Raw genomic sequence first — 27,063 nt, forward strand, 5'->3', positions numbered from 1 at the left:
CAGTCTCCATTCGTTGCAGGGCCAGTATTTATTGGTTATAGATATAGAATGGAGAATCGGCATCGGTGTGGAGCTTGTCACAATTGAAGCTTCTTTATCAGATGAAATGCTATCCATTGTCTTGAGGATCTCCATCAGTTTGGGACATTGTAATAGTTAAAATCGTTGTATTATAAGTAGAGTCTGCATTGATTGGTGTGTGCAATATTTGGAGGGAACCAGTCATGTTTTCTGTTTTACTCGTCGTATGGGATTAAAGGGTCTTTATTTGTTAGAAAAGTTTTGCCTGTTGCGTGCTTGTGTCTGTTGTGGATGTGAATTGAATTGAGAGAATTTGTATTTTCAATCGTCCCAATTGCTTGGTGTTTCTGCATTAATGGAGACGTTCCCTTGGATGGACCGATTGCATTAGTACGAGAATTTATACTGGCAGCAACTTCTGGAAGAGTTGGTCGTCTCAGTTGATGTGTGTCATTCTGTTGGAGGGCCATATCGAATTGAAAGTGGGCATTGTTTTGTGTTTCCGTGTCAGTTGCATAGTTTGTATTGCATTACATGGAGAGCAATAGTCAATCAGATGCTCCATTACTTATAGTAACTAAAGAACATATACCTGCATTTGTTGCTGTGTCTCAAGCATAGAGAATGCATTTTTTGGCGTTTCCGTGACAGTTGTTACACATCTCAATGTTCTTGGGGCTGTGTGTGTTGACTATTTTCAACCTGTTTGAAGTGTTATAGTGTTTTTATTTTTTTGTTGTGTACTAGTGGTTTAAAAGTTAAATGTTTCTATTAGAATATGCTGTCGCGTTCACGTAACAGCCTCCCCGAACAGGCGCCGGAATATGGCGACTAGGGGCTTTACACAGTAACTTCATTTGAAGCCTACTCGTGACAATAAGCGATTTTCATTTTTTCATTTCATTGTGGTATTTGAAATAGATGAAGATGTAATACGAGTTGAACTATGTTGCGAATAGTCAAAACCTAGCAGCTTTAAATCCAGTAACAGAATGTCGAAATTCACCTGAGGAAGGAACATTGCTCCGAAAACTGGTGATTCTAAACAAACCTGTTGGACTTTAACATGGTTGTTAGACTACTTAAAATGTTTAAAGTTAGAGAAGGGAGCTCCATCCCAGAATGCAGTAAATCAGTCCGAACAAAAACATTCCGTCAATTGGAATGTAACGTCTCAATTGTCACAATCGAGACAGAATACCGCTAAAACAATATGAGATACATAGGTGGCACTGATGGTGTTTGGTTGGAACGTACAATTGCTGAGGGAATACATCTTCAACTTGTATTTGAAATGATGTGCTCAGCATTGCACAACTATCTGACGTGGTAAGTCCATCCCCGAAATCAACACAATCTATGACACAAGTCGATCGTGTAATATGTTTTTTAATGTGAAACACAGTAGAAAGATGTTGCAATCTCAATATCTCAAGGGACCTCCCAAAGAGTATAAGGGGCAGTATTTGGGATACAGCGTGTCAGAGTTTAATGCAGGCAGATTCCTGGATCACAAAGGGACACATCACATCACACAGAAAATGCATGGCCCGATTGCTGTCATTAAGAAATTATTCTACATGGTCCTTGCAGTCTTTGGCGTTCCTGGTAAGCGATTATAAATATTGAAGGCATGTATATATGTGTGTGGGCTGCTACTGTTATTAATCACGGAGGAATAATATGACAGACTCGTTTGGTGTCAATGCTATCAAACACGTGGTCCGCGATCCCATTTGCTTAGGTTAAATGTCTTGAATTATCCCTGTGGATTCATTCCATTTTCTGAACTGATAAACATGTGTTTGTATCTCGTGGGCGATCTTCGTTGTTAGCTTAACGTCTTAAGTAGAATATTCCATGGTTTTAAGTTAACATCAGTGACGGGACTCTATGTGATGGGAGATCGACAAACAAAAATCGCTCAGACTCCAGGTCAATAACCAAAGTGAAATATCTGACACCAGTTGGCACGTATTTGTAGAAAAATCTGTCAGTGTAAAATTGGGTCACCGTCTGCATCGTTGCATGACATCGATTAACACGAATTCTTGCCAGCGTCTGTCGGTGGTAAAGTGTAATAAGGGTAACTGAGGGTTGCACAGTTGAGGGACACTGACGGATGCTCACGGCGGCACGATGGCACAGTAGGTAGCACTGTTGCTTCACCACGCCTGGGTCCCTGGTTCGGATTCCCGGCTTTCGTCACTGTCTGTGTGGAGTCTGCACGTTCTCGCCGTGCCTGCGTGGGCAGACTCCAGTTGCTCCGGTTTCCTCCCAAAAGTCCCGGAAGACGTGTTCGGTAATTTGGATATTCTGAATTAGAACATAGAACAGTACAGCACAGAACAGGCCCTTCGGCCCTCGATGTTGTGCCGAGCAATGATCACCCTACTTAAACCCACGTAACCCGTATACCCGTAACCCAACAATCCCCCCATTAACCTTACACTACGGGCAATTTAGCATGGCCAATCCACCTAACCCGCACATCTTTGGACTGTGGGAGGAAACCGGAGCACCCGGAGGAAACCCACGCACACACGGGGAGGACGTGCAGACTCCACACAGACAGTGACCCAGCCGGGAATCGAACCTTGGACCCTGGAGCTGTGAAGCATTGATGCTAACCACCATGCGACCGTGAGGCCCCTCTCCCTCTCTGCAGCCGAAGAGGCGCCGGAATGTGGCGACCAGGATATTTTGACTGTAATTTCAATGCACTGTTAATGTAAGGCAACTTGTGACACGCAGAATGATTATTATTATTAAATGCCTCTCAATTAAATTATACTTCTGAGAGCAAGAAAACGGTCCATGGCTAAACAAGGACATAAACGTGTAAATACCTATGGTTTACCACACTGCAAGAGTTGACGTTAAGCTAAATTTAAGGATCAGCAAAATACGACTAAAATGAAAGCAAAAGAGCGAAGATGAACTACAAAAGGAAACTAGCAGAAATAATCAATAACTAATGCAAAAAGCTTCTGCAAGTATATGAAGAGGAAGCGAATAGCTAAAGTAAAGGACGATGCTGGTGACATAATGATGTGGATGACAGATAGAAAAGGCACCGAACCAATATTTTGCCTCTATCTTCACGGTGTAGGGTAATAATACATTTCCAAAAACTCCAGCTAATGCCGCGGAAATTGGTACAATGAGCAGTGTGAATATAGTGAATAAACTGGTGGCATTTCATTAACCACCGGCGTGCCACAGGAGCCAATCATCAGACCGCAATTATTTGCAATCTGTACAACTGATCTGCAATCAGGTAAAGAGTGCAACCCAGCACAACTTGCGGATGATATCAAAATAGGTAAGAAAGCAGAGAATGAAGGGAGGTCAAGACTTTACAGGCAGATTAAGATTACGCGCCCAAATTTGGCAGATGGAGTTTAATGTCAGTAAGTGTGAGAGTATGAATCTGTTTATTCATGAAACGCAGAGTATGTATGCAGGTACAGCATGCAATTACAAAATGAAATTGAATGTTACATAATGAATGGGTAGCACTGTTGTTTCAGAGCTTCAGGGTTCCAGGTTCGATTCCCCGGTGCGTCACTGTCTGTTCTCATTCTGCACGTTCTCACCATGTCTGCGTTGCTTCCTCTGGGTGCGCCTCCCCCACGTCCCGAAAGACGTGTTGTAAGGTGAATTGGACATTCTGAATTCTCCCACAGTGTACCGGAACAGGCGCCGAATTGTGGCGACTGGCGGATTTTCACCGTTTGTTCACTAGTGTGTTAATGTAAATCCCGCTTGCGACAATAAATATTATTAGTATTATCACAATCGGCTTTGTCCTTTGCATTTGCATTCCATTCTGTGAGAAGTGAATGTCAATGATTTCCTGCATTAAAATATTTCTAAATAGTTTGTGAATATCATTTCCTGGACCGCTGAACCCAGTCTCTTAATTTCTAAGGAATATTTGGGTAAGTTATTTTCTGGTCAAAATAATGCTCCTGGCATTCAGCCTTAGTGCCATTAATATACTGTTGAAATGTTCACATGACATTTTTATTCACTCGAATAAATAATAGATTGTGCTACATTGGGACTGCAGTGATTTTACAGTAACGTTAGATATTCTGTGGATTTCTTAATTGTCTTTCGCCTTCCAATTCCATCTTGTGAATATAATTGATTTCGGACAATAGTCCCAGCGCTGGTCCGTGTAGATGAGGTCACATAATTCGGGATTTTTCGGTGAATAGAGGGCGTTCCGTCAGATATTAGTACGTACGTGGGAAGTTTAACAGCCCCCTCCCACTTGTTGCTTCCCAGCTCCAAACATACATACTTTACATGTAGATATTCTGAACTCATATATTCGCCGATTTCATTCTTGATCAACAAAGGCATTTCCTTTTTCTGATGCCTTGCCAATCAAAAATATTAACCAGATCTGGATTAGGGGAGGTGGTGGCGTGGTGGTATTGTCACTGGAATAACAATCGAGAGACCCAGGATAATGATCTGGGGACCGGAATCCTATCACTGCAGGTGATGGAAATTAAACTCAATAGAGTGTCTGGAATTCAAAGTCCAATGATAAGCGTTTATTGTCGTAAAAACATCTGGATGAAACCGGATGGACCAGAAGGCATCGAACCAGGCACCGGAAACGACAACGGAAGACCCAACCCTGTCGAACCTGCAAAGCCCTCTTTACTCGCATCTGGGTGACTTGTGCCAAAATTTGAAGAGCTGTCTCACAGACAAGTTAAGCAACGACCTGAGATAGTCATACTCACAGAAACATTCCGAACAGACAATGTCCCAATTCTTATCACCATTCCTGGATATGTCCTGTCTTACCAGCAAGACAAACCCAGAAAAAGGTGGCGTCACAGTGATATACAGTCGGGATGGTGTTGCCCTGGGAGTGCTCAACATTTACTCTGTCTCAGGCTTCAGTTTTAACATGGTCAAGGTAACCTCCTGCTGATTACCACGTACCGGTCACGATCAGATGATGAATCAGTACTCCTCCGTGTTAAACACCACTTGGAGGAAGCACTGAGGGTGGCGTATGCTCTGGGTGGGGGACGCCAATGTCCATCATCAAGAGTAGCTGGGCAGTACCACCAGAACTGGTCGGGTCCTAAAGGACATAACTGCTAGACTGGGAATACAATAGGTGGCGAGGGAACTAACAAGAGGGAAAAACATCGTCCTCACCAATCTGACCGCTTGAGATGATCTACCCATGACATATCAGTAGATGTGACACCCGCACAGTCCTTGTGGAGACAAAGTACCGTCCTCACATTGATGATATCCTCTAGCGTGTTGCTTGGTACTACCGCCGTGCCAATTGTGATAGACTTGGATCAGACCTAGCAACTCAAGGATGGGCATCCATGACGCTCCTGGGACATCACTAGCAGCAGAATTGTATTCAACCACAATCTGTAACACAATAGCCCGCCATAACCCCCAGTCCACCAATACCACCGAGCCAGGGGATGACCCATCGTCCAATAAAGAGTGCAGGAGGGAATGCTAGGAGCAACACTAGCAGACTGAGAACTGAGGTGTCAAACTTTTGAAGCTGCAACACAAGTGCTTGTATGCCAAATAGCATAAGCAGCAAGTAATGGTTAGCATAAATGCTTCACAGCTCCAGGGTCCCAGGTTCGATTGCCGGCTGGGTCACTGTCTGTGTGGAGTCTGCACGTCCTCCCCGTGTGTGCGTGGGTTTCCTCCGGGTGCTCCGGTTTCCTCCCACAGTCCAAAGATGTGCGGGTTAGGTGGATTGGCCATGCTAAATTGCCCGTAGTGTAAGGTTAATGGGTGGATTGTTGGGTTACGGGTATAGGGTGGAAACGTGGGTTTGAGTGGGGTGATCATTGCACGGCACAACATCGAGGGCCGAAGGGCCTGTTCTGTGCTGTACTGTTCTATGTTCTATGTTCTAATGGAGCAAAGAGATTCCACAGCCAGCGCATCAGATGTAAGATCTGCAGTCCTACCACATCCAGCCAGGAATGCTGATGGACTATAAAACACATCACTGGATGATGAGGCTCCACAAATATCCCCATCCTCAATGATGGTGCAAAGAACGATGCTGTGGCATTCGCAACAATCTTTAGCCAGAAGTGACGAGTGGATGGTCCATCTCCGTCCCCTCCAGTCGTCTCCAGCATCACAGATGTCAGTGTTCAGCCAATACGATTCACTCCACGTGACATCAAGAAACGGCTGAAGGCACTGAATGCTGCAAAGGCTGTAGGTACTGACAATATGCTGGCAAATATGCAAAATAGATGCGCTCCAGAACGTGGCGCAACCCTATCCACGTTGTTCCGGAACAGATACAACAAAGGCATCTACCGGGCAATGTGGAACAAATCTAGGTGTGTCCTATACATAATAAACAGGACTAATCTAAGCCAGCCAATTACCGCCCTAACAGTCGACATTCCATCATCTGCAATGTGATGGAAGGAGTCGTTTACATTGCTATCATTTGGCACAACTCAGCAATGACCTGCTCACAGACGCGCAGTTGGGTTCCGCCAGGGTCACACCGCGACCGCATTACAGCCTTGGTTCAAACATGGCAAAAATGCTGAATGCCAGAGGTGAGGTAAGTGTGACATCAAGGTAACATTTGACCGAGTGTGGCTTCAAGGAGCCCAGCTAAACTGAATTCAATGGAATCAGGGGGCAACTCTCCGCTGGTTGGAGTCATACCCGGCACAAAGGAAGATGGTTGCGATGGTTGTTGGTCAATCATCACAGCTCCCGGACATAACTGCAGGCGTTCCTCGGGGAGGGGGGTGTGTGTGTCCTCGGCACATAAATTTTCAGCTGATGCATCAATGATCTGCCTTCCATCAGAAGTCAAAATTGGGGATGATTGCGGATGACTGAACGACGTTCACTACCATTCAAAACTCTTTAAATAATGAAGAAGCCTGTTTCCAAATGCAGCAAGACCTGGACAATACCAGGCTTAGGCTGACAAGTGCCAAGTTACATTCGCGCCACACAAGTGTCAGACAATGACCATCTCCTACAAGAGAGGATCTAACCATCGCCCCTTGACATTTAGTGGCATTACCATCGCTGAATCCCCCAAAATTAACATCCAGTATGTTACTATTGATCTGATCTGGAGGAGCCGCATCAGTACTGTCGCAACCAGGGCATGTCAAAGACGAGGACTCCTACGGCGAGTAACTCACGTCCTGACCCCTCAAATCCTGAAAATCATCTGCAGCGTGCAGTGGAATGCTCATTATTTGCTCGATGAGTGCAGCTCCAACAATACTCAAAGACATTCCACACCATTCAGCAGAAAGCTGCTCACTTGATTGCTCCTCCTTCCACAAACGTTCAACGCCTCCGCCACGACGCACAGTGACAGGCGTGTGTACTATCTACAAGATGCATTGGCATAACTCACCAAGGTAACTCATCTAGAAGGAGACGTGCAGCAGATACCTGGTAACCTCACCATCTGGAGGTTCCCCTCCAAGCGCCTCAGCCTCCTGACTTGTAAATATTTTGGCAGTTCCTTCGCTATCGCTGGGGCAACATCCTGGGAGCTCCTTCACTAACAGCACAGTGGGTGGAAATACACCTCGAGGACTGCAGCTGTTCGGAAAGACAACTGACCACCTACTTCTGATGGGCAATCAGGGATGGGCAATAAATGCTGGGCGAAGCAGAGATGCCCACATCCCGTAAATGTATTTTAAAAACAGTTTCCCGCCTCGGTAACACTACCGCCACGACGGAGGATCATACCTGGTCGATCCGATCTGCATTGATAAATATTATCATTCAGATTTCTTTCGATTGTGTTGTTTAACGTTTATATATATATATACAATTATTGCACTATGGTCCTATTCTGTAATTCCTTTTCTTTCCTCGAGCTTCAAAAGTTGCTTTCTACTTTTCTGTCTTTCTCTACTCTTTTTGCTCACTTCTCTTGCATTTTTACATTCATTTTCCTATCCCTCAATAACGCGAGTTGATTTCCTTTCCCAAAGTACTACTAATATCCATTAGTTAGGATTCGGGAGTTCGATCACACCGTACAGCAAGCGCACATTCCTGCGATTTTCCATCTAAACAAAGGGTAAAGATGTCGCCCATCGAAGGGCAACACGGTGGCACATTGGTTATCCCTGCTGCCTCACAGAGCCAGGGTCCCGGGTTCGCTTCCATCCTTGGAATTCCGACGTTCCCACCTTTGTCTGGCGTTTGCATGCTCTCCTCGTGTCTTCGTGGCTTTACCCCGGGTACTCCGGTTTCCGCCCACCGTTGAAAGTTATGCCGATAAGGTGAATTGGCCATGTTAAATTCCCCTTCCCGTCAAATTATATTTTTGTTTGGTGGGGTTTCAGGGCTTTTGCCGTAGGTATGTTGTCAACGGAAGGGAGGAATACAAAATTACTGGGCACCAATATCCTGGGGGGGGGAGATTTGTTAGTGCTCTTTGGGGGGGTTTAAACTAATTCAGCAGGAGCATGGGAACCTGGATTGTAGTTTTGCGGTACGGGAGATTGAGAGTATAGAGGTCAGGAGCACAGATTTGACTTCGCAGGAGGGTGCCAGTGTTCAGGCAGGTGGTTTGAAGTGTGTCTACTTCAATGCCAGGAGTATACGAAATAAGGTAGGGGAACTGGCAGCATGGGTTGGTACCTGGGACTTCGATGTTGTGGCCATTTCAGAGACATGGATAGAGCAGGGACAGGAATGGTTGTTGCAGGTTCCGGGGTTTAGGTGTTTTAGTAAGCTCAGAGAAGGGGGCAAAAGAGGGGGAGGTGTGGCGCTGCTAGTCAAGGACAGTATTACGGTGGCGGAAAGGATGCTAGATGGGGACTCTTCTTCCGAGGTAGTATGGGCTGAGGTTAGAAACAGGAAAGGAGTGGTCACCCTGTTGGGAGTTTTCTATAGGCCACCTAATAGTTCTAGGGATGTAGAGGAAAGGATGGCGAAGATGATTCTGGAAAAGAGCGAAAGTAACAGGGTAGTTGTTATGGGAGACTTTAACTTTCCAAATATTGACTGGAAAAGATATAGTTCGAGTACATTAGATGGGTCATTCTTTGTACAATGTGTGCAGGAGGGTTTCCTGACACAATATGTTGACAGGCCAACAAGAGGCGAGGCCACATTGGATTTGGTTTTGGGTAATGAACCAGGCCAGGTGTTAGATCTGGAGGTAGGTGAGCACTTTGGAAACAGTGACCACAATTCGGTGACCTTTAAGTTAGTGATGGAAAGGGATAAGTATACCCCGCAGGGCAAGAGTTATAGCTGGGGGAAGGGCAATTATGATGCCATTAGACATGACTTAGGATGTGTTGGTTGGAGAAGTAGGCTGCAAGGGTTGGGCACACTGGATATGTGGAGCTTGTTCAAGGAAAAGCTATTGCATTGATAAGTACGAACCAGTCAGGCAGGGAGGAAGGGGTCGAGCGAGGGAACCGTGGTTTACCAAAGAAGTGGAATCTCTTGTTAAGAGTAAGAAGGAGGCCTATGTGAAGATGAGGCGTGAAGTTTCAGTTGGGGTGCTTGATAGTTACAAGGAAGCGAGGAAGGATCTAAAGAGAGAGCTGAGACGAGCAAGGAGGGGACATGAGAAGTCGTTGGCAGGTAGAATCAAGGAAAACCCAAAAGCTTTCTATAGGTATGTCAGGAATAAAAGAATGACTAGGGTAAGAGTAGGGCCAGTCAAGGACAGTGGTGGGAAGTTGTGTGTGGAGGCTGAGGAGATAAGCGAGATACTAAATGAATACTTTTCGTCAGTATTCACTCAAGAAAAAGATAATATTGTGGAGGAGAATGCTGAGACCCAGGCTATTAGAATAGATGGCATTGAGGTGCGTAGGGAAGAAGTGTTGGCAATTCTGGGCAAGGTGAAAATAGATAAGTCCCCGGGGCCGGATGGGATTTATCCTAGGATTCTCTGGGAAGCCAGCGAAGAGATTGTTGAGCCTTTGGCTTTGATTTTTAGGTCATCATTGGCTACACGAATAGTGCCAGAGGACTGGAGGATAGCAAATGTGGTCCCTTTGTTCAAGAAGGGGAGTAGAGATAACCCCGGTAACTATAGGCCGGTGAGCCTAACGTCTGTGGTGGGTAAAGTCTTGGAGAGGATTATAAAAGATACGATTTATAATCATCTAGATAGGAATAATATGATTAGGGACAGTCAGCATGGTTTTGTGAAGGGTAGGTCATGCCTCACAAACCTTATCGAGTTCTTTGAGAAGGTGACTGAACAGGTAGACGAGGGTAGAGCAGTTGATGTCGTGTATATGGATTTCAGTAAAGCGTTTGATAAGGTTCCCCACGGTCGGCTATTGCAGAAAATACAGAGGCTGGGGATTGAGGGTGATTTTGAGATGTGGATCAGAAATTGGCTAGTTGAAAGAAGACAGAGAGTGGTAGTTGATGGGAAATGTTCAGAATGGAGTTCAGTTACGAGTGGCGTACCACAAGGATCTGTTCTGGGGCCGTTGCTGTTTGTCATTTTTATAAATGACCTAGAGGAGGGCGCAGAAGGATGGGTGAGTAAATTTGCAGACGACACTAAAGTCGGTGGAGTTGTAGACAGTGCGGAAGGATGTTGCAGTTTACAGAGGGACATAGATAAGCTGCAGACCTGGGCTGAGAGGTGGCAAATGGAGTTTAATGTGGAGAAGTGTGAGGTGATTCACTTTGGAAAGAATAACAGAAATGCGGAATATTTGGCTAATGGTAAAATTCTTGGTAGTGTGGATGAGCAGAGGGATCTCGGTGTCCATGTACATAGATCCCTGAAAGTTGCCACCCAGGTTGATAGGGTTGTGAAGAAGGCCTATGGTGTGTTGGCCTTTATTGGTAGAGGGATTGAGTTCCGGAGCCATGAGGTCATGTTGCAGTTGTACAAAACTCTAGTACGGCCGCATTTGGAGTATTGCGTACAGTTCTGGTCGCCTCATTAGAGGAAGGACGTGGAAGCTTTGGAACGGGTGCAGAGGAGATTTACCAGGATGTTGCCTGGTATGGAGGGAAAATCTTATGAGGAAAGGCTGATGGACTTGAGGTTGTTTTCGTTAGAGAGAAGAAGGTTAAGAGGTGACTTAATAGAGGCATACAAAATGATCAGAGGGTTAGATAGGGTGGACAGCGAGAGCCTTCTCCCGCGGATGGTGGCTAGCACGAGGGAACATAGCCTTAAATTGAGGGGTAATAGATATAGGACAGAGGTCAGAGGTGGGTTTTTTACGCAAAGAGTGGTGAGGCCGTGGAATGCCCTACCTGCAACAGTAGTGAACACGCCAACATTGAGGGCATTAAAAAATTTATTGGATAAGCATATGGATGATAAGGGCATAGTGTAGGTTAGATGGCCTTTTGATTTTTTCCATGTCGGTGCAACATCGAGGGCCGAAGGGCCTGTACTGCGCTGTATCATTCTATGTTCTATGAATGGGACACTATGTAGGGACTCTATGGATTCCTCAGATGTATGTGCTGCTGTGTGTGCTGTCAGCCTACATTTCTCATTTCATGTGATGATCACAAAGCGCATCCTCTGGAAAAGGTGTAATGATTCATATTCCGTCTGGTGATAAAATCCGGACTGCCCTGTCATGTCGCTCAATATCACCTTGCCTTCACACAGGTAACGTTTTCCGCATATCGAAGAACCCGACCAACTAGAATTTCAGTTAAATCAATACAACACTTTTTTAATATTGAAAATACCGAACTTCTTCCTCAGTTATTTATGCTATTTGTTCCTTGTGCTTCTTCTGTTATATCTGTAATTTAACGCATTGAAGGGGATTTTAAGTTTTTAAAATATTATTTTAAGCTCCAACATAATCTCAAATCAATGTTTTTTTGTTATTATACTACCTCGTTTGTCCTCAGTGCTCAGGCACAGCTAATAAGTATTATTAGTGTATCCAAATATGTTGTCCCAATAAAAAGGCAATTTGGCATGTTCAATCCATTTACCTCTCACATCTTTGGGTTTTGGTGGCAAAACCAACGCAAAGACGGTGAGAATGTGCAAACGCAACACGAAAAGTGACCGAGAGCCGCAATCGAACTTGGGACCTCCGCGCCGTTAGACTGCATTGCTACCATTGCGCCACCGTACTACCCTGCTAACATGTATTTTGATAAAGAGTAATCCGTGTTACAATGTTAGCTCTGGCCTTTCTCCACCTTTGCTCTCAGATCTGATGAAATTGACTAGCATTTTCTTATTAATTTTCAGATTCAAAAATCCACAGCTTTTCTTTCTCTGAACATTTTCTCTGAACGTTCGATTTTATGGTCCTATCTTTTTTCCAGTTAATTTATTGACGATTGTGATACTCGCCCGGGGAAAGTGCGGCCTCTCCATATGCACCGCTCGCTACCTGGTGGCAATGGCTGCTGCGGATCTCATGGCCATTATCACTGAAGTGATACTGAGGAAGCTGAGGTTTTATTACTGTCCAGTGTGTTTCCTTGACATCACTCCTGTGTGTAGTGCTATCTATTTCCTGGCTCGTTCAGCTTTAGACTGTTCTGTATGGTTCACTGTAACTTTCACATTTGATAGATTTGTCATTATTTGCTGCCGGAATCTGAAAACAAATTATTGCACGGGAAAAACTGCAGCCATGGTTCTAACTATAACTGGCATTCTATTCTGTGCAAAAAACATTCCCTTCTACTTTGTATATGAACCCCGAAAGATATTTGACAATGTGCCTTGGTCCTGTTCCACAAAGTCAAGCTTTTATACAGAACCAGGATGGCTGGGATTTGACTGGCTTGATACTATTTTAACCCCACTGCTCCCATTTAGTACCATTATTATGCTCAACGCTCTCACAGTCAGACACATTTTAGTTGCCAGTCGAGTCCGGAAGGCATTGACGGGTCAGGGCAAGAGACATCAACACAGGGACCCCGAGATGGAAAGTAGAAGGAAATCTGTGATTTTACTCTTCGCCATATCGGGTAGCTTCATTCTCCTGTGGCTGAACATCATTATAGATTTCATATGGTACAGATTTAGAGGAACTGGAGACATAAGTTACAATGTCTCTGCTTATATTCTTGGAGACGTCGCGCTGATGTTGAAGAACTTAAGTTGCTGCTCAAACATTTTCATTTATGTGGTGACGCAGTCTATGTTCAGGAAACAGATCAAGAGTGCGGTTACGTTTCCCTTCACACGGATCATTCAATTCATTAACGAGCAAAGAAATTGACAATATCCCGGAGTGCTCTGTCAGTCTTTTCAGCCCATGATCCAGACGATAGTAAGAGGAACAACAGATGTGAAAAAACAGCCAAAAATGGGAGCACTGCAGAAGGGATCAGGAGGGAAGTCAATGTCCCCTCTTTCGCAATCAAGGGGAAAGTACCGATGCAGTCCTTCATCTCCCTCAGCTGGCTTCTCAGCTGCTGACATCTGCTCAGAAAACGATTAAAACTGATTACCTACTGAGTCGTTTCGATTCCCTCGTCCCTCAACCGATCTCTGTTCTCCAACTCTGTCGTCCAACTGGATATGGTGGGTTAGAGAATGTTGGATTTGCAGGACAAGTGACTGGTATACGGGATTGTCGACACATGGGGACAATTTCAGTCGAACGGATGGACGTGATTCGAACCTAAAACCCCATGCTAACTGTTACTTCAACAGTTCCCTGTCCTTATGTTTTTTTTAACTATTCTCGTTCGAATCTTCCGTCGTTATTGCTCTCCACGAAAAAAGTCTGGCCAGCCAATCAGCAATTGTATCACCAGATTTCAGAATAGTTTCCATCTCCTGCGCACTGAAACAGTTAGCCAACTTTCACTAAACTCCACGTTCCAATCTCTCCAGATTGTTTTGTACCGCACTACATAATCTGAATGAAGGTTGTTCTCACCGTCACTCTAACAAATGCCAAACCTTCATCGACTCACATTTGTACCTGTCGGCATCTTGGTACTGCTGAGGAGACGCTTCTACTTCAATATTTCTCCAGGACCATGCAGGTGGTTGTGAATTTCCATACATGGTCCTACTTTTATCCAGTTAATGTTGCTCTGACACTAGTTCTCGTCCTTTGTTGGGATTCAAGCGTCCCTCGTATGAGGTCACAACGCTTCAATCCCGCTACTGCACTACAGTGTAACTGACCTTTCGCACGTATGTTTCCAGATGAACTGTCAGTGATTGATGGCATGGGCACCTTTTCCCATGGATCACTGCAGAGTGAACAAAAACAGAATCCCTGGATAACTCCCTTTATTTTACTATGTCAGAGATCACTGGATAGTGATCAGAGGGAGGAACCCTGGCTGACCTCCTCCCTCTCTAACCCAGGGATCGCTGGATTGTGATCAGGAGCAGGAAACTTGGTAGATTTCCTCTCGCTATCTCTCTAACTCATGGATAACTGGATAGTGATCACGAGCAGGAATCCAGGCTGATTTCCCCTCTCTTCGTCTAACACAGAGTCAATTATAACCATGATGTGGAAATGCCGGCGTTGGACTGTGTTGGGCACATTTAGAAGTATTACACCAAAAAAAGTAAGTCCAACAGGTTTGTTCCGAATCACTAGCTTTTGGAGCGCGGCTCCTTCCTCATTAACTTGAGGAAGGAGCTGTGCTCCGAAAGCTGGTAATTCGAAGGAAACCTGTTGGGCTTTAATCTGGTGCTGTCTGACTTCTTACAGTGTGCAATACAGAGGTCACTGGACAGTGATAAGGATCAGTAACCTAGGCGCTTCCCTTTCTGTCTCAATTGACTATCAACATTACATTGCCCAGAAACTGACTGGACCCAGACATATGCATTATGTGGCTCTAAGAGACGTTCAAAGGTCAAAATTCCTTATCGGAATAACTTACTTCCTGAAACCCCGCTTGAGTTTGAGTTTTCCTTACCCCCGAATGACCTGCCACTGGTACCTCATGACCTACTCGCAAGACATCATTTCTATACCCTACCGGCAATACCACTGATGAACGTCTGCCCCCTTTTCGTCTACCTTATCATGTAGAGGTCGACATTTTCTCATCAAGACATCACTATTACGGTGATAACATTCACTCAGATTCATAAGTACACGCAGATTCCTCCACCATATACGTTTTCTGATATATCCGTTGTATTTATATATCTTTCTGTTGTAACTCCGCCAACCTTCCTGAATTAAAAATATCTGCCTCATCCCCGGCCTGTTGTTGTTCTTTTCCAACCATCTGATCAAGAATCGTTTCTGAATATTGAACTTCAACTGTATCTTCACTCGTTAATTTCTCATCTTGTCTTAACGTGTGATATCGCGGTCTTGTCAGTACACAATGCGGAAAAATCCCAGTATATTCGTCCTTCAACACTCCAGTTGCCTGATTTTCCACTGGTTTATCAACCATTGTAAGCATCACTCCCACTGGTGAACCAGCTGTATCATTACCCAAGATAAACTATTCCTGAACAAGATAGTTTCTCTATTACTCCTAGTACCGCTTCACCACTTTTCACTGAACTTTCCAACCTTACCTTAGATAATGGAACATTACTATTCACAACCTGAATTCCACATATTACTACCTTTTCTGGCAATATTCCTCACAAACAACATAACTCCTCACCTCTTACCATCAATAATTGACTAGCTCCCGTATCTATTAATATTTTGACTTTTTTATTTGCTTCTGCTGGTACACATGGTTAAACTTTACCCACACAAGTCAATTCTTCAAAGAGATGTGACAGCTTCTTATCACACATCTCGTGATCAGGCTGTAGCATATTTTATTATCTCCAACACCGTTAGCGATCTCATTTCTTCTCGATGCCTTCCCCTACGGCTTTTAACCTCATAGTCTCCCAACTCCGGACAGCCCGCTTTCACCTACTTCGCAAAATCCACAAAAAGGACTGTACCGACAGGCCCATTGTGTCAGCATGCTCCTGTCCAACCGAACATTTTTTCTTATCTTGACTCCATCCTCATTCCTCTGGTCCATTACCTCCCCACCAACATCCGGGATTCCTCTGATGCCCTGTGTCACATTGACAGCTTCCGTTACGCGGGCCTTAACCGCAATATGTTCACCATGGATGTTCAATCCCTCTACACCTCCATCCCCCACCAGGATGGCCTCAGTGCTCTTCGCTTCATTCTCGAAAAGAGGCCTGGAAATTTTCCATCCACCTTCACTCTCCACTGCCCGGCTGAACTCGTTCGATCTCTCAACAACTTCTCCTTTAACCAATCCTACTTTCTCCAAATCAAAGGTGTACCAATGGGTTCCCGCATGGTCCCAGCTATGCTTGTTTTTTATGGGGTATTTGGAACATTCCTTCTTCGAAGCCTACCCGGGTCCCCTCCCACAACTCTTTTACCCTTACATTGATGACTATTTTGGTGCCGCTTCATGATCTCGTCTGGACCTGGGAAACGTCGCTTCAAATTTCCACCCTTCCATCACTTTCACCTAGTTAATCTCAGAATCTTCCCTTCCCTACCTTGATCATTCTGCCAGCATTTCCGGCACTGGACTAAATACTAATATCCACCACAAGTCCACTGACTTCACAGCTATCTGGCCTCCAGCTCAGTGCACCCAACAACCTGTAAGAACTCCATCCCTTTCTCTCACCTCGTTTGCCTACGACGCATTTGTCCCGATGATGCGACATTCCACAATGTTGCTTCGAAAATGTGTTGCTTCTTCCTGAACCGTGATTTCCCACCTAGAGTTGTTGACAGGGCCGTCAACAGGGGTCTCGTCAAAAGGGGCTGCATTAGCACAAGGGGCTGGTTTAGCACACAGGGCTAAATAGCTGGCTTTTCAAGCAGACAAAGGCAGGCCAGCACCGTTCAATTCCCGTACCAGACTCCCCGTACAGGCGGCGGAATGTGTCGACTAGGGACTTTAACCATTAACTTCATTTGAAGCCTACTTGTGACAAAAAGCGATTTTCATTTCATTTCATTTTAGTATACGGGCTATCTCCCGCGCCACTACTCGCGCCTCCTCCCCTCCCAGCCAGAAGGAGGATAGAATCATCCTCGTTCTTATTTTTCATTCCACCAGCCTCCGGTTGCAAAGCACAATCCTCCACCATTTTCGCCAACTCCAGCGTGATGCCAACACCAAACACATCTTCCCTTCTCTCCCTCTGTCAGCATTCCGCAGAGACCTTTCCCTCCGAGATAATCTAGTCCACTCTTCCACCATGCCACATCTCCCATCACCCATGGGGCTTCCCATGCAATCGCAGAAGGTGTAACACCTGCCCCTTTATCTCTTCCATGCATAATGTCCGAGGCCCAAAACACACATTCCAGGTTGAGCAGCGTTTCACTTGCACCTCTTCCTATTTGTTCTATTGCATTCGCTGCTCGCAATGTGGTCTCCTCTATATCGGAGAGACCAAAGGCAGAATGGGTGATCGCATTTCTGAGCACCTTCGGTCGGTGCACATTCAGTACCCTGACCTTCCTATTGCTTGCCATTTTAAAATAAGACTCTGCTTCATGCCGACATGTCTGTCCGTGGCCTGCGACAATATTCCAGTGAAGCTCAATGCAAACTGGAGGAACAACATCTCATCATCCGGTTAGGAACGCTACAGGCCTCCGGTCTAAACATCGAATTCAACAACTTCAAATGATTAGCTGCACCCCACCTTGACCCATTTGTTTTCATCCGATTTCATTTTAACTGTTTTTCACCAGTACTTTCTCTCTTTCATTTTATGTATTAATTCCCCATCTTCTATTGGGTGAGAATGCTGGGCCGTAGAATTTATCGGGGAATGATACAGGGTCTTATCGGGAGGTTATATCGAAGAAATCACTCAACGCCCAGGCCAACTGGTCCTCGCATCAAATGGTTTATTTAGCCGGCTGTGAGATAACGTCTGATCAGGTCCCGGACCGTCTCTCCACTGTACAAAGGAAAACATCCATTCTTATACATTTTCATAAACAGATGCACAGTCCATTTCGTCTGAAACCTGTCCAATAATATTGATTATAGATTACATACATTAGTTATATGTCTAATTCAATTTGACATTACGTACAGTACGTTGGTATCTTACCAGCCCCTAAGTTCATGAAGAAGTCAGTCACACTAACTTTTCCTGTCTGCGTCTGGAGACCTCGTGCTGGCGCGGGTGAGAAATACTCCTTGTACGTCTCTGTGGATGCCTCCCTTTCCTACGTAGAATATCCCTTGTCTGTTGCCCATTCAATACCTTAATATCAATCATCCTTGTCTCCATGACTAACTCTACTGTCTGTAATTAAATGATGCTGTTCATAACTGTTTGCAACTGAACGAAGCTAATAGAACGAATCATTCAGCTAAAAGCCATTTTGTGTCTTTAGTATTGCTAATTCAACTAACATTAACTTTGTGTGACGTATTTTTAATTGTATATCTATCTATCCGGATATTACTAATTCTTCGGTTATAAAATCACACGCATTGTTTGCACACTATCTGTTCCTGCAAATTGCCTTCTTATACAAACATCTAAACCAATGGGTACCTTTTGTCTAAAAATCTTCTTTCTAAATCTGACTTCAACATTGATCCCTTTCGTTAAGGAGCTGACACTCAGCCCCGAAACCGAACACTGAGAAATGTATGTACATTACAGATTTTGGTTCGCTTGGTATTCCCTGCCTCACCGTATTGCAGTCATGGGATTTGAGGAATACCAGTTCGTGAAATCTATTGAAATTGGTCCGATCTACATTGCCTGCTCAACATGTGATAGCGCTTAACTGAGTCGACGAACATGAGTCTTAGCTCCCTCAGTGTTTCAGCAAGATGTGGGTTGGAGCCATCTCTGGCTCGTTGTAATCCTGTGGGATATTTTGGAGGGTATCTGTCGCGTGAAGAGCGTCAGTTGTCCGGCGTCTGTTGCGCATGATCCTTGCTCGGGCTATGGTGGTAAGCCTAAGGGGAACACAAGTTGTGTTGGGGAATCATGCGCAACAGCCCAGTATAGCGATAGGATGTTATGGTGGTGGAGACAACGTATTTCCCTTTTCCTCTTGAACGTTAAAGTACACGGTGGTAGGTTTAATCTCTCAGAAACAACCATAAGTTCTGATGAACGACATTCGTCCAACTCTTCCAGCCCCACCGGATTGGGGCGCACTGTCATGTCCCCTTTCTGTTTACACCCCGTGAGGAAGATCCTATATAGCGTATTGTTCCTGCGTATAGAAGAGGTCTCGGTGAGATAGTACCAGTGGGAGGTATTAGCCCATACGATTCTCATGTTGTCCAGTTGGTAGCGACGAAATGGCCCTGAGTCCTGTGTGATTGTAGGGATCATCAGAACCATCTGTTCCCCTTTTACCGCCCATTTAGCAGTCGGGGATTTAGGGGTATACTCTCCTACTTCCCTGTAGAGTCTTTGTCTTTTGGCTAGCTTAACCAATTGCGGGCGTCTATCTCATTCGGCACCTCCCTCCTTTGGATATGTTCAAGCTTCTGCCTCAGTTGCCCCTACCAGAGCCATCTGGCGTTCTCCCTTACTCGGTCGATGAGTTTGTTGATTGTCTTAGTGTGGGCCTCTAACACTATTGTCCCATCCAATTGTCTGCCCCAGTCCTCTTCTCATAGGCTGTCTGGACCTGGTTCTGCTCTCTCTGAGATCTCCTTCATTCTTCTTTTGAGATATTTCTGTGTTATGCCCCGTCACCGCATCATTGAATATGTCCCTCCTTCTCCTCCGAAGCTCGTCCTGCCCTCAATGTCTAGTGGCACCCGTGGCATTGGTACCCTTACTTGAAGCACTATAGATATTTATTTCCTGTTCTGAACAATATCCAGGCATCTGAACACGCGATAAGTAGAGGCACAATTTGAATGCGCATCTGCTGTCTTTCCCCGAATGTAGCTGCGGCCACGCATTAAAATAACTTCCATAATTGTTCCACTCTCTGGCTGATGGGATGAATATTCCGTCAGTAAAATTATATAGTTCATGTATCTATGTTTATCCTGTGCACGCTGAGTAATCAGTGATTTTCCTCCGCTCTTATCTGCTTGTAGACCTTCTGTGATCTCAAGAGCCATCACGAGTCCCCACAGCTGAAGCAGCCGCTCTCGTACCAGCCTTTTGAATGTTTAATCTGAACATTTAAATGGATGCGTCCGGTCGACACCAGGTGCCAGGTGTTGTCCGTATAAAGCTTCTCCCGGATGGACCGAACACGTCTGTTATTCAGTTGATAGTAGATCTCGTATTTAAAGCATTTTCATATCTATTTTCTTCCTCGTTGCAGCCTGATTCGTTTGCGCTTTTACCCGATCCTGACATAAGTGTGCCTATTTAGGTAACCCCTTAATATAACCCAGATGCTCGACACAACTATGTCAAATTCCTGAAGCTACTGCAAACTCGCAAATAGCACAGCTGTTAGCCTTCTCACGGTTGTAGATTCTCAAAGAGACAACAATTTCAAAACACTTGATCAAATACTAAAAGATATCCTCCAGTTACCTTCATCATGAAACTTCTATTCACTTTATTCCATTTAAGTCAAATTTTAATACTTGATTTTGTCGGCATTAGCAATTCTTCGAGAAGTATTTTTTTGGAAATTTTAGAACAGATAAATGTCTGCTGAAATGGTAATTTTTTCTGAAGAATCTAAAGGGGCGGATTGTGGGTTGAGAACAGTTGGTTATTGTATCCCTTCACAAAATCAAAAAACATATTTTATCTTTCATTCAATTGTACTCAAATTTCTTTCTTGTTGTTTCAACTGATTTCACTTTCCAATGTTCGCTACATCACCAGTGTTTAAAATACATCTTACAAGGTTTTTATTTACTCTAATGAATTGGATTATTGCCGAGTTCATCTGGGAGGCACTGGCCTGGATGTCGTGGATGGCTGAATCTCAAACTGAAATCCAATCAAACAAATTTGAAACACTCTGAATTTCCTTTCAGACAGGATCCTTAATCTTCTAATTGCTTTTCTTCCTTCTTTTTGGATGGTGTCCAGCACATGGCGCGGAGGAGCTATCAGAGAACATACAACATAGAACGATACAGCGCAGTACAGGCCCTTCGGCCCACGATGTTGCAACGACATGGGAAGTCAAAAACTAAAGGCCATCTAACCTACACTATGCCATTATCATCCATATGCTTATCCAATAAATTTTTAAATGTCTCAATGTTGGCGAGTTCACGACTGTTGCAGGTAGGGCATTCCACGGCCTCGCCACTCTTTGCGTAAAAAAACCTACCTCTGACCTCTGTCCTATATCTATTACCCCTCAATTTAAGGCTATGTCCCCTCGTGCTAGCGGGAGAAGGCTCTCGCTGTCCACCCGATCTAACCCTCTGATCATTTTGTATGCCTGTATTAAGTCACCCCTTAACCTTCTTCTCTCTAACGAAAACAACCTCAAGTCCATCAGCCTTTCCACATAAAATGTTCCCTCCATACATCCTGGTAAATCTCCTCTGCACCTTTACAAAGCTTGCACGTCCTTCCGATAATGATGCGACCAGAAATGTACGCAATACATCAAATGCGGCTGTACCAGAGTTTTCAACACCTGCAACATGACAGAAGAACATAAGAACTAGGAGCAGGAGTAGGCCATCTGCCCCCTCGAGCCTGCTCCGCCATTCAATTAGATCATGGCTGATCTTTTGTGGACTCAGCTCCACTTTCCGGCCCGAACACCATAACCCTTAATCCCTTTATTCTTCAAAAAACGATCTATCTTTACCTTAAAAACATGTAATGAAGGAGCCTCAACTGCTTCACTGGGCAAGGAATTCCATAGATTCACAACCCTTTGGGCGAAGAAGTTCCTCCTAAACTCAGTCCTAAATCTACTTCCCCTTATTTTGAGGCTATGCCCCCTAGTTCTGCTGTCACCCGCCAGTGGAAACAACCTGCCCGCATCTATCCTATCTATTCCATAATTTTAAATGTTTCTATAAGATCCCCCCTCATCCTTCTATATTCCAACGAGTACAGTCCCAGTCTACTCAACCTCTCCTCATAATCCAACCCCTTCAGCTCTGGGATTAACCTAGTGAATCTCCTCTGCACACCCGCCGGCGCCAGTACGTCCTTTCTCAAGTAAGGAGACCAAAACTGAACACAATACTCCAGGTGTGGCCGCACCAACACCTTATACAATTGCAACATAACCTCCCTAGTCTTAAACTCCATCCCTCTAGCAATGAAGGACAAAATTCCATTTGCCTTCTTAATCACCTGTTGCACTTGTAAACCAACCTTCTGCGACTCATGCACTAGCACACCCAAGTCTCTCTGAACAGCGGCATGCTTTAATATTTTATCGTTTAAATAAAAATCCCGTTTGCTGTTATTCCTACCAAAATGGATAACCTCACATTTGTCAACATTGTATTCCATCTGCCAGACCCGAGCCCATTCACTTAACCTCTCCAAATCCCTCTGCAGACTTCCAGTATCCTCTGCACTTTTCGCTTTACCACTCATCTTAGTGTCATCTGCAAACTTGGACACATTGCCCTTGGTCCCCAATTCCAAATCATCAATGGAAATTGTGAACAATTGTGGGCCCAACACGGATCCCTGAGGGACACCACTAGCTACTGATTGCCAACCAGAGAAACGCCCATTTAGCCCAACTCTTTGCATTCTATTAATTAACCAATCCTCTATCCATGCTACTACTTTACCCTTAATGCCATGCATCTTTATCTGATGCAGCAACCTTTTGTGTGGCACCTTGTCAAAGGCTTTCTGGAAATCCAGATATACCACATCCATCGGCTCCCCGTTATCTACTGCACTGGTAATGTCCTCAAAAAATTCCACTGAATTAGTTAGGCATGACCTGCCTTTTACGAACCCATGCTGCGTCTGCCCAATGGGACAATTTCTATCCAGATGCCTCGCAATTTCTTCCTTGATGACCTCATGGCTCGGGAACAATCACTCTACCAATAAAGGCCAACACACCATAGGCCTTCTTCAAAACCCTATCTACCTGGGTGGGAACTTTCAGGGATCTATGTGCATGGATGTGGAGATGCCGGCGTTGGACCGGGGTGAGCAGCAGAAAGAAGGCTTACAACACCAGGTTAAAGTCCAACAGGTTTGATTCAAACACGAGCTTTCGGAGCGCAGCTCCTTCCTCAGGTGAGTAAGGAGCTGCGCTCCGAAAGCTCGTGTTTGAATCAAACCTGTTGGACTTTAACCTGGTGTTGTAAGACATCTTACTATGTATATGGACACCGAGATACCTCTGCTTATCCACACTACCAATAATTTTACCATTAGCCAAATATTCCGCATTCCTGTAATACTTTGCAAAGTGAATCACCTCACACTTCTCTATATTAAACTCCATTTGCCACCTCTCACCCCAGCTCTGCAGCTTATCTCTGTCCCTCTGTAACCTCCAACATCCTTCCACACTGTCTACAACTCCACCGACTTTAGTGTCGTCTGCAAATTTACTCACCCAACCTTCTGTGCCCTCCTCAAGGTCATTTATAAAAATGAAAAACAGCAACGGCCCCAGAACAGATCCTTGTGGTACGCCACTCGTAACTGAACTCCATTCTGAACATTTGCCATCAACCACCACCCTCTGTCTTCTTGCAACTAGCCAATTTCTGATCCACATCTCAAAATCACCCTCAATCCCCAGCCTCTGTATTTTCTGCAATAGCCGACCGTGGGGAACCTTATCAAACGCTTTACTGAAATCCATATACACCACATCAACATCTCTACCCTCGTCGACCCGTTCAGTCACCTTCTCAAATAACTAGATAATGTTTGTGAGGCATGACCTACCCTTCACAAAACAATGCTGATTATCCCTAATCATATTATTCCTATCTAGATGATTTTAAATCGTATCTCTTATAATCCTCTCCAAGACTTTACCCACAACAGACGTCAGACTCACCGGCCTGTCGTTACCGGGGTTATCTCTACTCCCCTTCTTCAACAAAGGAACTACATTTGCTATCCTCCAGTCCTCTGGCACTATTCCTGTAGCCAATGATGACATAAAAATCAAAGCCAAAGCCTCAGCAATCTCTTCCATGGCTTTCCAGAGAATCCTATGATAAATCCCATCTGGCCCCGGGGACTTATCTAATTTAACCTTGTCCAGAATTGCCAACACTTCTTCCCTACGCACCTCAATGCCATCTATTCTAATAGCCTGGGTCTCAGCATTCTCCTCCACAATATTATCTTTTTCCTGAGTGAATACTGACGAAAAGTATTCATTTAGTAACTCGCTTATCTCCTCAGCCTCCACACACAACTTCCCACCACTGTCCTTGACTGGCCCTACTCTTACCCGAGTCATTCTTTTATTCCTGACATACCTATAGAAAGCTTTTGGGTTTTCCTTGATCATACCTGCCAAAGACGTCTCATCTCCCCTCCTTGCTCGTCTTAGCTCTCTCTTTAGATCCTTCCTCGCTTCCTTGTAAGTATCAAGCACCCCAAAATAAACTTCACGCCTCATCTTCACATAGGCCTCCTTCTTACTCTGAACAAGCGATTCCACTTCTTTGGTAAACCACGGTTCCCTCGCTCTACCCTTCCTCCCTGCCTGACTGGTATGCACTTATCAAGAACACGTAATGCCCTTGCAGCCTACTTCTCCAACCTACACATCCAAAATCATGTCTAATGGCATCATAATTATCCTTCCCCCAGTTTTAACTCTTGCCCTGCTGGGTATACTTATCCCTTTCCATCACTAACGTCAAGATCACCGAATTGTGGTCACTGTCTCCAAAGTGCTCACCTCCCTCCAGATCTAACACCTGGCCTGGTTCATTACCCAATACCAAATCCAATGTGGCCTCGCCTCTTGTTGGCCTGTCAACATATTGTGTCAGGAAACCCTCCTGCACGCATTGTACAAAGAACGACCCATCTAATGTACTCGAACTATATCTTTTCCAGTCAATATTTGGAAAGTTAAAGTCTCCCGTAACAACTACCCTAACATCCACATATATTTCTGATAAAGATTATTGAACTTCCCGACCCTTCTTTTTACTGCGCTGCACAGTGTCTATTGAAATCCACCGGGCTTCCACATTTTATTAAATGTGTTGCAATGCTTCTGGGTGAGGAAAAGTGACATTATACACTCGCTTCCTCATCCTCTGTGAACCCGAGGTCTGTCTTTTTGGAATGAGCTTGATTTAATTTTTAATTAATTTTCATTTTTAAATTGTGATTGAATATCTAAACTTTGTGCGAAGACGGGTCATCCCACTCGCAGAAACTCTCACAATCACTAAAGTTCTAATCCAATTTAATCGTCTTATTAATAAACTTTTGTTTTAGCTGTCAAATACTCCATAGGGGAATAAGCATGTCCTCACTCGAGCTCTCTCTGTTTTCACATCATGACTGGGTGGGGTTAGAACTGTCAGGATTCTTCTCTTAGAGGACCGCTATTAACTCGAGCGCAACTTGTACTGGACACGTCTCTTGGCTTGTTGTCGGATCATAGGTCAGTCGCTGAATTATCACACATCTATAAGCCCTTTCAGAAAAAACCCGGCATTGCATACGTCCTTGAACTAACTACCATCCTACCGTTTCACTGCTGGCGGGACTATGTTCACAGGTTCGGAATTCGTCAGCCACCGGGATAAGTTCATACTTATAATGAGTAAGGTTACTCATCCGGGTGTCTGACGATATCGGTCGACTGAAGAATCTAATTCATAACACCAAAATGTTAGCTGGAGATTATCATTTTTCCAGGAGACTCATCCGGAGTGAGACTCATACAGAGTGGGAGGTATAAACTTGGTAATTTGGTGCAGTGAGGTAATTCGGTGCAGAGTGTGAGGAGGTGCATTTTAACCCTGATAAGTGACTGGTAAGTAGTCTCTCTTTTTCTTTTCATTGTCTAATTTATTTATTTTTATTTCGAAATTCTAGTTGTTTAAGTTTACCAAGGGTTTAAGATATGGCAGGAGATCCCAGACCCGTGTCATGCTCCTCGTGTGCGATGTGGGAGCTCAGGGACACGTCCACTGTCCCTGGCTCCTTCACGTGCAAGAAGTGTGTTCAGTTGCAGCTCTTGTTAGACCGCTTGACGGCTCTGGAGCTGCGGATGGACTCACTTTGGAGCATCCGCGATGCTGAGGAGGTCGTGGATAGCACGTTTAGCGAGTTGGTCACACCGCAGGTGAAGGTTACTGAGGGAGATAGAAAATGGGTGACCAAAAGAAAGAGCAAGAGTAGGAAGGCAGTGCAGGTGTCTCCTGCGGTCATCTCCCTGCAAAACAGATATACCGCTTTGGATACTGTTGAGGGAGATGGCTCACCAGGGGAAGGCAGCAGCAGCCAGGTTCATGGCACCGTGGCTGGCTCTGCTGCACAGCAGGGCAGGAAGAAAAATGGCAGGGCTATAGTGATAGGGGACTCGATCGTAAGGGGAATAGACAGGCGGTTCTGTGGACGCAATCGAGACTCCAGGATGGTATGTTGCCTCCCTGGTGCAAGGGTCAAGGATGTCTCGGAGCGGCTGCAGGACATTCTGGGGGGGGGGGGAGGGTGAACAGCCAGCTGTCGTGGTGCACATAGGCACCAACGATATAGGTAAAAAAACGGGATGAGGTCCTACAAGCGGAATTCAGGGAGTTATGAGTTAAACTAAAAAGTAGGACCTCAAAGGTAGTAATCTCAGTATTGCCACCAGTGCCACGAGCTAGTCAGAGTAGGAATGTCAGGATAGATAGGATGAATGTGTGGCTCGAGAGATGGTGCAAGAGGGAGGGATTCAAATTCCTTGGGCATTGGGACCGCTTCTGGGGGAGGTGGGACCAGTACAAACAAGACGGTCTGCACTTGGGCAGGACTGGAACCGATGTCCTAGGGGGGGTGTTTTCTAGAGCTGTTGGGGAGGGTTTAAACTAATGTGGCAGGGGGATGGGAACCAATGCTGGAAGTTGGAAGGTAGTAAAACAGGGACAGAAACAAAAGGAAGTAAGGGGAAAAGTGCAAGGCAGAGA

General features: G+C 44.9%; 1 protein-coding gene across 1 annotated transcript; it reads left to right on the top strand.

The window, feature by feature from the left end:
• Nucleotides 1-1,433: 1,433 nt before the first annotated feature.
• On the top strand, nucleotides 1,434-13,262 carry LOC119958584 (probable G-protein coupled receptor 139). The gene is made up of 2 exons (XM_038787064.1): nucleotides 1,434-1,629; nucleotides 12,352-13,262. Exons 1-2 carry the CDS (start codon nucleotides 1,434-1,436, stop codon nucleotides 13,260-13,262), a joined length of 1,107 nt encoding a protein of 368 aa, XP_038642992.1.
• Nucleotides 13,263-27,063: the final 13,801 nt, after the last annotated feature.

Source organism: Scyliorhinus canicula, chromosome 30, assembly GCF_902713615.1.
Source record: "Scyliorhinus canicula chromosome 30, sScyCan1.1, whole genome shotgun sequence".
Lineage (NCBI taxonomy): Eukaryota > Metazoa > Chordata > Chondrichthyes > Carcharhiniformes > Scyliorhinidae > Scyliorhinus > Scyliorhinus canicula.

Excerpts from the sequence above, each read along its gene's own strand:
- LOC119958584 (XM_038787064.1), top strand. The coding sequence starts at position 1,434 with ATGTTGCAATCTCAATATCTCAAGGGACCTCCCAAAGAGTATAAGGGG. Across the intron at positions 1,630-12,351 it reads TGCAGTCTTTGGCGTTCCTG|TTAATTTATTGACGATTGTG; the intron begins GTAAGCGATTAT and ends TCTTTTTTCCAG.